The following is a 17,270-nucleotide window of genomic DNA, read 5'->3' as shown; positions in this document are numbered from 1 at the left end:
ACCGGGAGAGAGGGAAATAGCAGTGATACTCAAACCGGGAGAGAGGGAAATAGCAGTGATACTCAAACCGGGAGAGAGGGAAATAGCAGTGATACTCAAACCGGGAGAGAGGGAAATAGCAGTGACAATCAAACCGGGAGAGAGGGAAATAGCAGTGATACTCAAACCAGGAGAGAGGGAAATAGCAGTGATACTCAAACCGGGAGAGAGGGAAATAGCAGTGATACTCAAACCAGGAGAGAGGGAAATAGCAGTGATACTCAAACCGGGAGAGAGGGAAATAGCAGTGATACTCAAACCGGGAGAGGGAAATAGCAGTGATACTCAAACCGGGAGAGAGGGAAATAGCAGTGATACTCAAACCGGGAGAGAGGGAAATAGCAGTGATACTCAAACCGGGAGAGGGAAATAGCAGTGATACTCAAACCGGGAGAGGGAAATAGCAGTGATACTCAAACCGGGAGAGAGGGAAATAGCAGTGACAATCAAACCGGGAGAGAGGGAAATAGCAGTGATACTCAAACCGGGAGAGAGGGAAATAGCAGTGATACTCAAACCGGGAGAGAGGGAAATAGCAGTGATACTCAAACCGGGAGAGAGGGAAATAGCAGTGATACTCAAACCGGGAGAGAGGGAAATAGCAGTGATACTCAAACCAGGAGAGAGGGAAATAGCAGCGATACTCAAACCGGGAGAGGGGGAAATAGCAGTGATACTCAAACCGGGAGAGAGGGAAATAGCAGTGATACTCAAACCGGGAGAGGGGGAAATAGCAGTGATACTCAAACCGGGAGAGAGGGAAATAGCAGTGATACTCAAACCGGGAGAGAGGGAAATAGCAGTGATACTCAAACCAGGAGAGGGAAATAGCAGTGACATTCAAACCAGGAGAGAGGGAAATAGCAGTGATACTCAAACCGGGAGAGAGGGAAATAGCAGTGATACTCAAACCGGGAGAGAGGGAAATAGCAGTGACAATCAAACCGGGAGAGGGGGAAATAGCAGTGATACTCAAACCGGGAGAGAGGGAAATAGCAGTGACAATCAAACCGGGAGAGAGGGAAATAGCAGTGATACTCAAACCAGGAGAGAGGGAAATAGCAGTGATACTCAAACCGGGAGAGAGGGAAATAGCAGTGATACTCAAACCAGGAGAGAGGGAAATAGCAGTGATACTCAAACCGGGAGAGAGGGAAATAGCAGTGATACTCAAACCGGGAGAGAGGGAAATAGCAGTGATACTCAAACCGGGAGAGAGGGAAATAGCAGTGATACTCAAACCGGGAGAGAGGGAAATAGCAGTGACACTCAAACCGGGAGAGGGGGAAACCTTGTTGGAATACTGTACCACACAGTCGTTACAAACTGATGGAGGAGGGAGAGGGGTGCAGGAGAAAAAAGAAAGGAGGGAGAGGGGGGGGCGTCAGGTCATAACTGCCCTGATGCCGAGTGTCCCCGATTGTTCTGTTAAAAAGTGTGGTACCAAAAAATAGAGCAGGAAGGGCGCAGGTTTAATCCAAGGTTTATGCTGAGTTAGCGGATCCCAGCCAGGACAAGAGCTGAAATGCAATCGCCTCAGGGCCACTGCAGTTGTGTGTGTCAGATGGGACTAGGTTCAGACTTGTCTGTGATGCCCCCCATGGTCAGATAGCCTGCCAACACTCACTGTTGGGAACAAACAGGAAGAACAGCCACTCGGGAGAGGCACTGGAATCATATTCCAGCAAAGGTCAGCACCTTCAGGATGAGGGAGGGGGTAAAGAATGCTACCAACTGGAATCTGCAGACAGGAGCTGAGTTGACCCAACTATAAGATCATTGACAAACAGCTGGTGGTGGGCGGCTGTTACACAGCAAAGCACAGCTGGTTTGAGAAAGTAAACCAGGGAATCTATTTCCACTGGTCAGTGAGTAGAGCGCATCACTCTCATCTCCAAAAGATCAAAGGGGGAGGTCAAGAGAACTATCTATTGATTAATTTTTACAGAGTGTTGTTGGGACATGGAATGCCCAGCCAGAAACAGCAGGAGAAGTAGAATCCATCATAGCCACTGGGGCTCTTTTCTCTAGAAAAAATAGAAGATGGAGGGGTGACCTGATAAAGGTCTTTAAAATTATGAAAGAGTTTGATAGGGTAGAGGAAGATGTTTCCACTTATGGGGGGAGACCAGAACTAGGGGCCATAAATATATGATAGTCACCAATACATCCAATGGGGAATTCAAGAAAAACTTCTTTACCCAGAGTGGTGAGAATGCTGAACTCGCTACCACAAGGAGTAGTTGAGGCGAATAACACAGATGAATTTACGGGGAAGCTAGATAAACACGGGGGAGAAAGAAATAGAAGGATATGCTTCCTCTAGCCCTACAAACCTCAGAGATCTCTGCGCTCCTTCAATTCTGGCCTCATGCGCATCCCCGATTTTAAATTGCTCCACCATTCATTGGTGACTGTGCCTTCAGCAGCCGAGGGTCGAAGCTCTGGAATTACCTCCCTAAAACTCTCTGCCTTTCTTTCCTCCTTTAAGATGCTCCTTAAAACCTACCTCTGCCCTAATATCCCCTGACGTGGCTCGGTATCGAATTTTGTCTGATTCTGCTCCTGTGAAGCACCTTGGGACGCTTTACTATATTAAAGGCGATATATAAATGCAAGTTGTTGTTGATGAGGAGGTGAGATGAAGCAGGGTGGGAGGAGGCTCGTGTAGAGCATAAACACCGGCATGGACCAGTTGGGCCGAATGGCCTGGTTCTGTGCTGTACATTCTGTGAGGCAACGCTGCACTGTCGGAGGTGCTGTCTTTCGGATGAGACGTTAAACCGAGGCCCTGTCTGCTCTCTCAGGTGGAGGTAAAAGACCCCACGGCACTATTTCGAAGAAAGGCAGGGGAGTTCTCCCCAGTGTCCTGGGGCCAATATTTATCCCTCAACCAACATCACTAATACAGATTATCTGATCATCACATTGCTGTTTGTGGGAGCTTGCTGTGCTCAAATTAGCTGCCACGTTTGCTACATTACAACAGTGACTACACTTCAAAAGTATCTCATTGGCTGTAAAGCACTTTGTGACGCCTGGTAGTTGTGAAAGGCGCTATAGAAATGCAAGTCCTTTTTTAAATGCAGGACTAAAAAAGACCATCAGGTCAGGTCCATATCATATCCCATGACACCTCTGATACCCTCCATCAAAGGTTTCACCAAGCACTTACCCACCTCTCTTAAATTTACTGATACAGCATGGGTTAGATACAGAGTAAAGCTCCCTCTACACTGTCCCATCAAACACTCCCAGGGCAGGTACAGCACGGGTTAGATACAGAGTAAAGCTCCCACTACACTGTCCCATCAAACACTCCCAGGGCAGGTACAGCACGGGTTAGATACAGAGTAAAGCTCCCTCTACACTGTCCCATCAAACACTCCCAGGGCAGGTACAGCACGGGTTAGATACAGAGTAAAGCTCCCTCTACACTGTCCCATCAAACACTCCCAGGGCAGGTACGGCACAGGTTAGATACAGAGTAAAGCTCCCTCTACACTGTCCCATCAAACACTCCCAGGGCAGGTACAGCACAGGTTAGATACAGAGTAAAGCTCCCTCTACACTGTCCCATCAGACACTCCCAGGGCAGGTACAGCATGGGTTAGACACACCGGGTCCGCTTGCTCCCACACTCCGGAAAGTTCACGCAAGAGGTTTTTGTGGCGTCTGTTTTTATTTATTTTGCCGTATAGACAGATAAAAGCTTAGCATCTACAATAGAAAGCAGCAGCGCTCTGAAAGGCAAAGTAAAAGCTGCATTCTAGAGGGATGACCTGTTCCAGAAATCAGTTGAAAACCCAGAAGCTTCGTCAAAGGATTAAACTTATAGGGGCCTCTGAATGGCAGCTGTAACACAGACTGCATCACACGGACATGAAAGCTGGGTTAAAAGAGCAAACAGCCGAACTGCAGAAACCAGGAAGGCTCCAGATTAGATCCCTGATCGGTGCCCGGGTAGTTGGGCAGCAGTAACGGGTTATAACTGGTCCGAGAGCCCCTGGATTGGGGAGGGAAATCAGGTTGGGTTCCCGCTCCTGATCATTATCCAATGACCCATGCTGGAATATGGGTGCTGTGCGAGGACAAGACTGGGCTCAGCTGCTGTCCCACCAACATGGCTGAATTGCTTGCTGCCACTCACTGTCTGGCCTCTCAGATCTAGAGGCTGGCCATTCAGGCCAGGTACCCAGGGATGCCTGTTTGTGCATAAAACCCGTATTCCAGCATTAGAGCGCACCTTCAGGAGCTGGGGAAGTTATAGGAAACTGAAAGGACAAAAATAGTCACTAGGTTTTTCACATGTCTCATACTTTCTAAAAATAGGTCATGAAATTCCATTCCTCAAACCACAAGGACACTGGCAGCAGTCTCAATGACAAAGGAAACACAAGACAAGTACAGACAGGCACATCTGACTCTTGCGAGAACCAGTATGAGAAACATGTTGGAATGTTTCATCTCCACCAATAGCCCCACAACCTCCTGTGCAGTTAAGTCCTCTTTGCCCAGATTGTGCGGACCATTCCCTGGCTCCTTGGAGGGTCATTTTGACTTTGTGCAACAGTGTAAAACATGTGATAGTGAGTCGGCAGCCCGTTTTACATCTCTCCATCACAGAACTAAAAACGATGAGAGCTGTAAATCAGGCTGCCAACTCACTATCATCTGTTTTACACTATTGCACAACATCAAAACCCCCTTGGAGTCAAGAGCGGTTAACCTTCACTCTGCAGGAGGCTGGCCAGCTGAGATTAGCTGCTCACCAACTGGGCAAGAATTGCAGCAGGGGGCAGGGGCAAGGGCTCAGAGTGCAGGCTGCAAGGCACCAACAGCGATCCCCAATTAACAGGAATTAAAATGTATATCAGTTACTATAAGTACAGTAGCCTGAATGTGCTTTTGTTTAAATTGATTCTCGGGATGTGGGCATCGCTGGCAAGGCCAGCACTTATTGCCCATCCCTAGTTGCTTTGAGAAGGTAGTGTCGAGCCGCCTTCTTGAACCGCTGTCGGAGGACAGTTAAGAGTCAACCACGTTGGTGTGGGACTGGAGTCACATACAGGCCCAGACCGGGTAAGGATGGCAGGTTTCCTTTCCTAAAGGGCATTAGTGAACCAGTTGGGTTTTTAACAACAATCCAACAGTTTCATGGTCACTTTTACTGAGACCAGCTTTTTATTTCCAGATTTTTAAAACCGGGTTCAAATTTTCAAACTGGCCCGGTGTGATTTGAACTCCCGTTCTCTGGGTTATTAGTCCAGGTCCCTGGATTATAAGAACATAAGAAATAGGAGCAGGAGTAGGCCAATCGGCCCCTCGAGCCTGCTCCGCCATTATTAGTCCAGGTCCCTGGATTACTTGTCCAGTAACATAACCACAAATCTCTTTTTTTGTGGTACTGAGAGAACAGAATGACATTAACACAGCTCTGGACTCTTACACCATCCCACAATAGAACCAGTACAGCAAATAACCTGCATGACAACACCAGCACACAGTTTATGACCCCTCAACTAACAATGAAAAGACCGAATACACCCTATAATTGTGCATGATATGATGCACTATTTATGGCTCTTTCATTACTGTCCTTGCAATGTTAATTACTCCATCTCATTATGACGCAATGTTTATGGTGCTGCAATGCAAAACCCTCTGTAAACCTCTCCCCTCCTTGTACAGTGTGCTTTGTGTACAACTCACAGGTTTCATTAACTGCCCCTATTGTACATCAAAGCTTGCACTGCATTTGCTGCAGTGTGAACAGCTACTCCGTCACACTGTGCCAAAGTACACACACTCCTTATTGAACAGCCCGGCCAGAGACTCTGCAATGCAGATCTCCAGCTGCTGCTCGGAGACAGGGGGCTAGCTCAGGGTGGCTGCCCTCTGGTTTGGTCCTCCCTCGGGGAACATGCCTGCACACAGCCTCCTGAGATTAGAAACGCACAGCATGGGGAGTCACAGACCCAAACGTACCCTGCTGTTCTGTTCCAATTCTCTTCCCAATGACTGCTCTATCATCTTGCCCTCTGATCGAGGTCCAAGAAAATGGTAATGGCCTCGGGCCCCGATTTGTAGAAAATTACTGGTCCTCGTATTAATGTCTCTGGTTCATAAACTCAAGAAAAGTTCCGCCTGCTCATTGAGAATCAGGATTACCATCCTGAGTAACTATTTTCAACTGTAATCTTCCCCTCAGCTTCCATTTCCTCCTTTTAATTTCTGACCCTCCTCTCCACAGCTGCTGACTCTGGCTGGGGTACAGTTCCACAAGAGTGCGCTGCCCTCCAGTATCACACATTCTTCACCTACAAACCCAGACAGTGACGGACGAATCATTCATGAGGATACCATAGCACAGCCTGATCAGGTCCTCACCCATCCCCACTGGGCTCTCTCTAGGGGGAAATCAATCTTTGCCCACAGTGAATGCACAAACACAAATTCATTGCATGGGAAGCACTTTGCGACATTCTGCGACCTACAGAAATAAAAGTTATTTATCAGGAGCAGAAACCCGAGCTGATTTACAACTCCCCCCACCACTCTGAAGGTGCTGAGGCCAACTGCTGCGATCAGCACACACCAGAGATCAAACGTCTCGTTTTGAATACCTCTTAATGTCTCTTCTTTTGTTCTCTCCCAGCCCGGCCTCTTAATCAGTTCATTCCCTGTGCCTCTTTAGTCTTGATAAAGGGTTGTGACCCGAAACGTTGACTCTAATTTCTCTCCACGGATGTTGCCTGGCCTGCTGAGTTTTTCCAGCATTTTCTGTTGTTATTTAGAGATCAAACCTTCCTGGGTTGCATGGCTCAGTACACCAGGCTGTGCCATTACGGAACTTGTTTTTAAACAAATTCTTGGGATGTGGGCATCACTGGCAAGACTGGCATTTATTGCCCATTGCTAGTTGCTCTTGGGAAGGTGGTAGTACAACCAAGTGGCTTGCTAGGCAATTTACGAGGGCAGTTAAGAGTAATTAACATGGGACTGGAGGGAGTCACATACAGGCCCAGACCGGGTAAGGACGGCAGGTTTCCTTCCCTAAAGGGACATTAGTGAACCAGTTGGGTTTTTACGACAATCCAACAGCTTCAGGGTCACTTTAACTGAGACCAGCTTTTTATTTCAACAGAATTTAAATTCTCAAACCGCCATGGTAATATTTGAACTCACGGATTATTAGTGCAGTAACACAACCACTACAGCACCGTACCTATATTTCTGTCTCCTTGCTACATTACTTACTGTCCTCAGCAAGGAAAGAATTAAAAGTGAAAAGCCTCGAGTGTACCCCAAATAGTTCTTCCACCCCACCTGAATCCCGGCTGCGCAGCAACAGTGAGCCGCTCTGGGATATTGTCTCCCAGTCCCAGGGTCAGGATCAGGAGCTGCAACAGATCCCGATTGCTCCAAACTTCGGCACAATCAAGAGACTCTCTCCGCAGCGAAGTCAATGCAGATCTTTCAAAGGAGTTAAATTGCGGGGGGGCGCAGGAGGTGAACGAGTTACGCGGCCGTTTTATTCCCTCACTTTTCCTGCATTCCTACAATCGGGGCCGGCCAGGGTCGGGCCTGGGGGAGGGAGCAGGGACCGGGCCCGTGGCCTCTGTTACCGCAGTGCGGGGAGATGGGGGAAGGAGCCTCCGCTAAAACCCCAGCGCTGTGCCGGAAACGGAGCGGGACAGCGGGCGGGCGGCCTCGGGTCCCGGCCCGCACCCGTTACCCGGGTAACCACACCCCCCAAACAGCGCAAGCGCCAAACGCAAGCCCTCTGACCCCGAAGAGCCGACCCGTCCCCCTGGCAACGGCCGTTACCCGGAGACCCACTCACCCGCTCGCGCCGCGGAAAGCCAGGCCGCCCAACTCAGTGCGCAGGCGCCCCACCGCATCTGCATAACGGATGACGTCACCGGCCCAAACTGAGTGCGTGGATTTAAAGAGACAGGCCCCCCCTCCCCTGGCAAGATAAGAACATGAGATAGGAGCAGGAGTCGGCCATTTGGCCCTTCAAGCCTGCTCCGCCATTCAATGAGATCATGGCTGATCTTCTACCTCATCTCCACTTTCCTGCACTATCCCCATATCCCTTGATTCTCTTAATATTCAAAAATCTATCGATCTCTGTCTTGAATATACTCAACGACTGAGCCTCCACAGCCCTCTGGGGTAGAGAATTCCAAAGATTCAACACCCTCTGAGTAAAGAAATTTCTCCTCATCTCAGTCCTAAATGGCCGACCCCTTATTCTGAGACTGTGGCCCCTGGTTCTAGACTCTCCAGCCAGCGGAAACATCCTCCCTGCATCTACCCTGTCAAGCCCTGTAAGAATTTTGTATGTTTCAATGAGATCACCTCTCATTCTTCTAAACTCTAGAGAATATAGGCCTAGTCTACTCAATCTCTCCTCATAGGATAAACCCCCCATCCCAGGAATCAGTCTGGTGGCATAGTGGTTAGCACTGTTGCCTCACCAGCGCCAGGGACCTGGGTTCGAATCCGGCCTCGGGTGACTGTCTGTGTGGAATTTGCACATTCTCCCCGTGTTTGCGTGGGTTTCCTCGGGGTGCTCCGGTTTCCTCCCACAGTCCAAAGATGTGCGGGTTAGGTTGATTGGCTATGATAAATTAACCCTTAGTGTTAGGGGGATTAAATACGTGGGGTTACAGGGATAGGGTGGGATATGTGTTGGTGTAGGGGTTACGGGGATCGGGTGGGATATGTGTCGGTGCAGGCTCGATGGGCCGAAATGGCCTCTATCTGCACTGTGGGATTTCTGTGATTCTGCGAACCTTCGTTGCACCCCCCTCTGTAATGTATATACCTTTAAGGGGGGGGAACTACTTTTTTACATCTCATGTATACTGCAGTACCGGCAGTGACCACACCTGTATATAGCACTGAGTAGTAATCTGTACAGACCAGTTCCACTATGAGCCACGTTGAGTAAACACCTGTTGTACCATTCTCCTGCAGTCTGTGTCTTATTATACACAGACGCAACATTGGCGACAAGGCAAGTTCGAACCTACCTGCAACTCTGCATCACCTCCCGGGGATTCGTTCCTGGAGATCAGTGGATTGGAGGTCAAGGCCAGAGACTCGGGCGTTGACCACGGGCAACCGCCCAGTCATCCAGCAGAGACTCGAGAATTGCGGGGGAGGCTGTGGAGAGCCAGGCTTGGCTTTCCAGTCGAGGTGGTCCAGCGAAACAGGCTGGCAACAGGTAGTGCGCAGACCCTTCCCGGACAGCGGCGGGCTAAAGCCCGACCGAGCGGCACAGCAAAGGGCCGAGCAGCATCGACGGGGGAGAGAGGGCAGAGCGCACAGGGCGCAGCCGGTGTTCAGGGGCCGAGCAGCATCGAAGAGAGGGAGAGAGAGATGCGTAGAAACCCGCGAGGCGCCGCCGTTGCCACGAGGACCACCGAGAGCTGCGTTGGCAGCAGCGCAAGAGAAGCGCGTGAAACCTACAGGGCGCCGCCATTGCCACGAGAACCGCCGAGAGCGGCGTTGGCAGCAGCGGGGGAGGAAGGAAAGCGCGGGAGACGCCATTTTAAGCCATTGGGAGACGCCATTTTAAACCACACCCAAAATGCCGAAGAGTGGCAGTATCACCGCATTTGACAATGAAGTCGAAGATTGGACGACATATGTCGGACGAATAGAGGTATACTGCAAGGCAAATGAGGTGTCAGATGACAAGAAAGCGTCGGTATTGTTAAATTTAATGGGTGCAAAGACGTATGGTTTATTACGAAATCTAGTAACCCCAACGAAGCCAATGGAAAAGAGTTTTGAAGACATAGTAACGATACTACAGGAACATTTAAACCCCACACCGCTGCTGATAGCAGAAAGATTCAAGTTTCACAAACGGAACCAGCATAAGGATGAAAGCAATGCTGATTATTTAACAGAACTGCGCAAACTATCGAAACACTGCCAGTTTGGAGCGGGACTGGCAGATACCTTAAGGGACAAGTTTGTGTGTGGGCTTCAAAGTGAAGGAACCCAGAAACGGCTTTTATCTGAAAAGGACCTTACGCTGGAAAAGGCTTTCAGCATTGCGGTATCATATGAAGCAGCAGCACGGGGCGCTGCAGAGATACAACAGAGACCGCAAGAATGTGGCACAAACGAAATGTCATATGGAACAGAGAAGTGCTATCGCTGCGGCAGAACAATACACGACCACAATGATTGCTGGTTCAAAGACAAAGTGTGCAGACAGTGTGGAAAAGTAGGACACATAGCACGAGTCTGCAGGTCGGGAAAGAAAACCAGCAATAAGAAACCGACCAAAGGGAAGTACAAGAAGGTACATAAGATGACGGAGAATAGTTCAGACGAACAAAAGAGTGATAACGACTCCGAAAGCAGGGAACTGAGTTGTCTGAAACTACATAATGTGATCACAACGGAGGATCACCGAACCATTTGGGTCACTCTCAAGATAGCAGGAGTCCAGGTAAAGATGGAATTGGACACAGGATCAGCCCTAACAGTCATAAACCGACGGGACTACGAGCGGCTATTCTCACACATACCCATGAGAGACACAAAAATTATTTTGAAGACGTACACGGGGCAAAAAGTCTACCCCAAAGGAAAAATAAGGGTGACCGTTATATATAACGGTAAGGAAACACCAAAACTAGACCTGTATGTATTGCAAGATGGAGGACCACCATTACTGGGACGTGAATGGATCCGGAAAATACAACTGGATTGGCATTCCATACAGGCACTGACTGTGGCTGACAAAAAGGATGACGACGTCACACCTGGGTGACTGTCAAAGATCCTAACTGACGCGAAAGAAGTGTTCCAGCAAGGACTCGGAACACTAAAAGGCATGACAGTGACGATTAAAATTGAAGAAAACGCAAGCCCAAAATTTTTTAAGGCCAGACCGGCACCTTATGTGATCCGCCCAGCCGTCGAAGCAGAGCTGGAGAGTCTGGAACGTTCAGGTGTACTGTCCAAGGTAGACTGGAGCGAGTGGGCTACACCCATCGTCCCTGTGATGAAAAAGTCGTTGAGCAGCATGCCTGGGGAACCAAGGAAGGTTCGCATCTGTGGGGACTTTAAGGTAACAGTGAACCCGGTCCTTCACACCGTACAATAGCCACTTCCGCGGATTGAAGATATTTTCGCCTCGCTATCTGGAGGGAAACGCTTCACTAAGATTGATCTGGCCCAGGCGTATCTGCAAATGGAGGTAGAAGAAGCATCAAAAAAATACCTCACAATCAACACCCATAAAGGTCTCTACCAATACAACCAGCTGGTATTCGGGGTGGCATCAGCTCCGGCTATTTGGCAGAGGGCAATGGAACAAGTCCTGCAAGGGATCCCAGGGACCCAGTGTTATTTGGACGACATCCTGGTCACGGGCAAAAATGACAGTGATCACCTTGCCAACCTGGAGCAGGTGCTCACTGGATTGCAAGAATATGGGCTCCAAACTAACCGCCCCAAATGCGAGTTTTTTAGAACACAGATCTCGTATTGTGGCCACGTTATTGATAAAGAGGGGTTACATAAGTCCCCAGAGAAGATTGAGGCAGTAGTCAAGGCTCCAGCACCAGAAAATGTGTCACAACTGAGGTCGTTCCTCGGGCTGGTAAACTACTACCATAAGTTCTTGCCAAATTTGTCTACAATACTAGACCCACTGAACACCCTACTGCAAACTGGGGTGCCATGGAAGTGAAGTGGCGAATGTAGACGAGCTTTCCAGAAGAACAAAACACTAATCACATCGAAAGAGGTATTGGCCCATTACAACCCAGCATTACCAATTCGGTTGGCAGGTGATGCGTCACCCTACGGCATTGGAGCGGTGCTGTCGCACAAATTCTCGGACGGCTCAGAGAGGCCAATAGCCTTTGCGTCACGATCACTAACCTCAGCCGAGCGTAACTACGCCCAGATTGACAGGGAGGCCCTCAGCCTAGTGTGGGCAGTGAAAAAGTTCAATCACTATCTGCACAGGCAGAAATTCACCTTGCTGACTGATCACCAGCCTCTTGTCTCCATTTTTAATCAGAAGCAGGGCGTTCCGGTGATGGCTGCAGAGCGACTACAAAGATGGTCACTTTTTCTAGGGGCACACCACTATGAGATTGAATATAAGGGCACGAAACAGCATGGAAATGCTGATGGGCTATCACGCCTGCCACTGCCTACTGCGGAGGAAGCACCAGCAGTGGATCCTGTCGAAATATTCCATTCGACTACAGTTGAATACCTACCGGTAACTAACGCTTGTATCGAAAAGGAAACCCGAAATGACCCGACACTGTCTCGGGTATATGATTTGACGGTGAAGGGATGGCCAGCACATGGCGACTCACTGTTGCCAGCATTCTCGACAAGGAGAGAACAGCTGTCAGTGTGCCGGGGGACCTTGATGTGTGGATCCCGAGTGGTAATTCCACCCAAGTTAAGGGATAGAGTGCTCAATGAGCTTCATGAGGGTCATCTGGGAGGGGTAAAAATGAAAAGCCTAGCCAGGGCTTATGTGTGGTGGCTGGGAATCGATAAACAAATCGAGGACCTGACCAAGAGCTGCTCAGGATGCCAGGAAGTCCAAAATGCACCACCACAGGCCCCTCTACACCCATGGGAGTGGCCCTCATCTCCATGGCAACGGGTGCATATTGATTTTGCTGGTCCATTCATGGACTCAATGTTTTTAATAGCTGTGGATGTGCACTCGAAATGGCCTGAGGTCATCAAAATGGATTGGCTGAGAGGTTCGTACAAACCTTTAAGAAGGCAATAAAGGCTAAGTACAATGACTGTTAGATCCGTGTATCTTGATGTTGTATTTCCTTCAATAATGAGACAAGAGACTGCAGAGAACAATCAACAGGTGTTTACTGGATGAGGGTTACTCTAAAACTAACTATACAGATCCCTACTCAGGGTTTATATACAGGTGTGGTCACTGCCGGTACTACAGTATACAGGAGCTGTAAAAAGTAGTTCTCCCCTTAAAGGTACATACACTACAATGCCTCCCCTTTTAGATTAACAGTACCATAACATTCATTTAACAATTAAATATCAACTAATTACAATTAACACTATTAACATGCAACATTAACTGAAAATAGTCTATTTATAAATTCAGTCTTTGGGGAGGCTTCCTGATCCTTTCTGGATAGTGCCTTTCCTGAGTGTCTTGCTCTTGGTGCGGAGGCGATTCTGGCCCCCTGTCGTCGGTTGGTTCATCAGCTTCCGATGCTACTGTTTCTGGGGTAGATGCGACCTGTACGTCGAGTTCATCACCAGGTATGTATGGGCGAGACATGGGGTTGACTTGTTCCTGTGACTCTAGGATCTGGTCAACATGGCGTCTCACAATGTTCTCCCCAACATCCACTGTGTACATTAGTGGCCCCTGCCGTGTGCATATCGTTCCTGGTTGCCATTTCTCTGTTCGGTAGTCGCGGGCCAAAACTGGTTGCCCTACATTGAAGCTCCTTGTCGGCTTCTCATTGATGTGCTGGAATTGCTTATTCTCAACATCTCTTCGTACATTTGGTCTGAGCAAATCCATACGAGATCTCAACCTTCGGTTAAAGAACATCATGGCCGGGGTCTGGTTGGTGACTGCATGTGTTGCATTTCTGTAGGCTAACAGGAAATTGTCCACCTTATACTGCAGTGGAATGTCGTCATCGCACATGGCCCTTACTGCTTTCTTAAAGGTTTGTACGAACCTCTCAGCCAATCCATTTGTGGCTGGATGATACGGGGCAGATGTGTAATGCTTTACCCCATTTCTTTTCATAAATCTTCAAAACTCCTTGGACACAAACTGTGGTCCGTTATCAGAGCAAATCTGCTCCGGCAAGCCGTTCCTGGCAAAAATGGTCCGTAGGACTGCAATAGTTTTCTCCGTGGTGGTGGAGGACATTTTGATCACCTCGGGCCATTTCGAGTGCGCATCCACGGCTATTAAAAACATTGAGTCCATGAATGGACCAGCAAAATCAATATGCACCCGTTGCCATGGAGATGAGTGCCACTCCCATGGGTGTAGAGGGGCATGTGGTGGTGCATTTTGGACCTTCTGGCATCCTGAGCAGCTCTTTGTCAGGTCCTCGATTTGCTAATCGATCCCCGGCCACCACACATAAGCCCTAGCAAGGCTTTTCATTTTCACCCCTCCCAGATGGCCTTCGTGAAGCTCCTTGAGCACTCTCTCCCTTAACTTGGGTGGAATTACCACTCGGGATCCACACATCAAGGTCCCCTGGCATACTGACAGCTGTTCTCTTCTGGATGAGAATGCTGGCAACAGTGAGTCGCCATGTGTTGGCCATCCCTTCACCATCAAGTCATATACCCGAGACAGTGTCGGGTCATTTCGGGTCTCCTTCTCTATATCAGCGTTAGTTACAGGCAAGCGTTCAATTATAGTCGAAAGAAATATTTCGACAGGGTCCACTGCTGGTGCTTCAACCGCAGTAGGCAGTGGCAGGCGTGATAGCCCATCAGCGTTTCCATGCTGTTTCGTGCCCTTATACTCGATTTCATATTGGTTCGCCCCTAGAAAAAGGGACCATCTTTGTAGCCGTTGCGCAGTCATCACCAGAACGCCCTTCTTTGGATTAAAGATGGAGACAAGTGGTTGGTGGTCGGTGGTCAGTCAGCAAGGTGAACTTCTGCCCCTGCAGATAGTGGTTGAACTTTTTCACTCCCCACACTAGGCTGAGGGCCTCCCTGTCAATCTGGGCATAGTTACGCTCAGCTGAGGTTAGTGATCGTGACGCAAAGGCTATTGGCCTCTCTGAGCCGTCCGAGAATTTGTGCGACAGCACCGCTCCAATGCCATAGGGTGATGCATCACACGCCAACCGAATTGGTGGTGCTGGGTTGAAATGAGCCAACTCCTCTTTTGATGTGATCAATTCTTTGCTCTTCTGGAAAGCTCGTTTACATTCGCCACTCCACTTCCATGGTACCCCCGTTTGCAGTCGGGTGTTCAGTGGGTGTAGTACGGTAGACAAATTTGGCAAGAACTTATGGTAGTAGTTCACCAGCCCGAGGAACGACCTTAGTTGTGACACATTTTCCGGTGCTGGAGCCTTGACTACTGCCTCAATCTTTTCAGGGGACTTATGTAACCCCTCTTCATCAATAACGTGGCCACAATACGAGATCTGCTTCTGGAAAAACTCGCATTTGTGGCGATTAGCTCGGAGCCCATATTCCTTCAATCTAGTGAGCACCTGCTCCAGGTTGGCAAGGTGATCACTGTCATTTTCACCCGTGACCAGGATATCATCCAAATTACACTGGGTCCCTGGAATCCCTTGCAGGACTTGATCCATTGCCCTTTGCCAAATAGCCAGAGCTGATGCTACCCCGAACACCAGCCGGTTGTATTGGTAGAGACCTTTGAGTGTTGATCGTGAGGTACTGTTTCGAGGCTTCTTCTACCTCCAATTGCAGGTACGCCTGGGCCAGATCAATCTTAGTGAAGCGTTTCCCTCCAGATAGCGAGGCGAAAATATCTTCAATCCGCGGAAGCGGATATTGTACCGTGTGAAGGACTGGGTTCACTGTCACCTTAAAGTCCCCACAGATGCAAACCTTCTTTGGTTCCCCAGGCATATTACTAAATGACCTCTTCATTACAGGAACGATGGGTGTAGCCCACTCGCTCCAGTCCACTTTGGACAGTACTCCTGAACGTTCCAAACCTTCCAGCTCTGCTTCGACGGCTGGGCGGATCGCATAAGGCACCGGTCTGGCCTTAAAAAAAACTTTGGGCTTGCATTTTCCTCTATTTTGATCGTTGCTGTTATGCCTTTTAGTGTTCCGAGTTCCTCCTGGAACACTTCTTGTGCGTCAGTTAGCATTTTTGATAGTCATCCAGGTGTGACGTCGTCATCCTTTTTGGCATCTACAATCAGTGCTTGTATGGAATGCCAATCTAGCTGTATCTTCCGGATCCATTCACGTCCTAGTAGTGGTGGTCCTCCCTCTGGCAATACATATAGGTCCATTTTTGGTGTTTCCTTGCCGTTATATATAACGTTCACCCTTATTTTTCCTTTGGGGTAGACTTTTTGCCCCGTGTACGTCTTCAAGACGATCTCTGTATCTCTCAAGGGTATATGTGAGAATAGCCGCTTGTAGTCCCTTCGGTTTTTGACTGTTAGGGCTGATCCTGTGTCCAATTCCATTTTCACTTGGACTCCGGCTATCTTGAGCGTGACCCAGATAGTTTGGTGATCCTCCGTTTTGATCACATTATGTAGTTTCAGACAACCCAGCTCCTTGCTTCCAGAGTCTGTATCACTTTTCTGTTCGTCTGAACTACTCTCCGTCACCTTGTGTACCTCCTTGTACGTCTCCTGTGGAGATTTCTTGCTGCTGGTTTTCTTTTCCGACCTGCAGACTCTTGCTATGTGTCCTACTTTTCCACACTGTCTGCACTCTTGGTCCTTGAACCAGCAATCCTTATGGTCGTGTGTTGTTCTGCCGCAGCGACAGCACTTCACTGTTCCGTATGACATTTCATTTGTGCCATATTCTTGCAGTCTCCGTTGTATCTCTGCCACGCCCCATGCTGCTGCTTCATGTGATACTGCCATGCTGAAAGCCTTGTCCAGCGTAAGATCCTTTTCTGATAGAAGCTGTTTCTGGGTTCCTTCACTTTGAAGCCCACACACAAACTTGTCCCTTAAAGTATCTGCTAGTCCCGTTCCAAACTGGCAGTGTTTCGATAGCTTGCGCAGTTCCGTTAAATACTCAGCATTACTTTCATCTTTATGCTGGTTCCTTTTGTGAAACTTAAATCTTTCTGCTATCAGCAGCGGTGTGGGGTTTAAGTGGTCCTGTAGGATTGACACTATGTTTTCAAAATTCTTTTCCACTGGTTTCTCTGGGGTTACTAGGTTTCGCAGTAAGCCATACGTTTTTGCACCCATTGAATTCAACAATACCAGCGCTTTCTTGTCATCTGGCACTTCATTCGCCTTGCAGTATACTTCAATGCATTCGACATATGTCGTCCAATCTTCAACTTCATTGTCGAACGCTGTGATACTGCCACTCTTCGGCATTTTTTTTTTTTTTTGGTGTGGTTAGACTGGCTCAAAATGGCATCTCCCGCGCTCTCCCTTCTTCTCCGCTGCGGCTCAAAATGGCGTCTCCCGCGCTCTCCCTTATTCTCTGCTGCGGCTCGGCCCTTG

The 17,270-nt window shown here is 48.8% G+C and overlaps 1 protein-coding gene and 1 long non-coding RNA gene across 9 annotated transcripts in view; one reads left to right on the top strand and one right to left on the bottom strand.

Moving 5' to 3' along the window:
• LOC147113239 (cytosolic purine 5'-nucleotidase) overlaps positions 1 to 17,270 on the bottom strand; it is a 197,088-nt gene that overhangs the window by 113,614 nt on the left and 66,204 nt on the right. For 2 of the 8 annotated variants that reach the window (XM_085994115.1, XM_085994116.1), the window contains exon 1: positions 6,028 to 6,257. The exons of 1 other annotated variant lie outside the window; for it this stretch is intronic. In XM_085994115.1, coding sequence (XP_085850241.1) covers positions 6,028 to 6,072 — 45 coding nt within the window. In that variant the 5' untranslated portion in view covers positions 6,073 to 6,257. 5 more of the 8 variants (XM_085994111.1, XM_085994114.1, XM_085994113.1 and 2 more) reach the window with 5 other exon arrangements.
• Positions 1 to 17,270, top strand: part of LOC147113240 (uncharacterized) — a 58,485-nt gene that overhangs the window by 34,792 nt on the left and 6,423 nt on the right. The gene's annotated exons all lie outside the window — the stretch shown is intronic.

This window comes from Somniosus microcephalus, chromosome 8 (genome assembly GCF_052327205.1).
Source record: "Somniosus microcephalus isolate GS21.2 chromosome 8, FLI_Smic_1.0, whole genome shotgun sequence".
NCBI classification, from domain to species: domain Eukaryota; kingdom Metazoa; phylum Chordata; class Chondrichthyes; order Squaliformes; family Somniosidae; genus Somniosus; species Somniosus microcephalus.
Note: the sequence above shows the minus strand (reverse complement) of the source record. Positions and strands in the feature narration are given on the sequence as shown.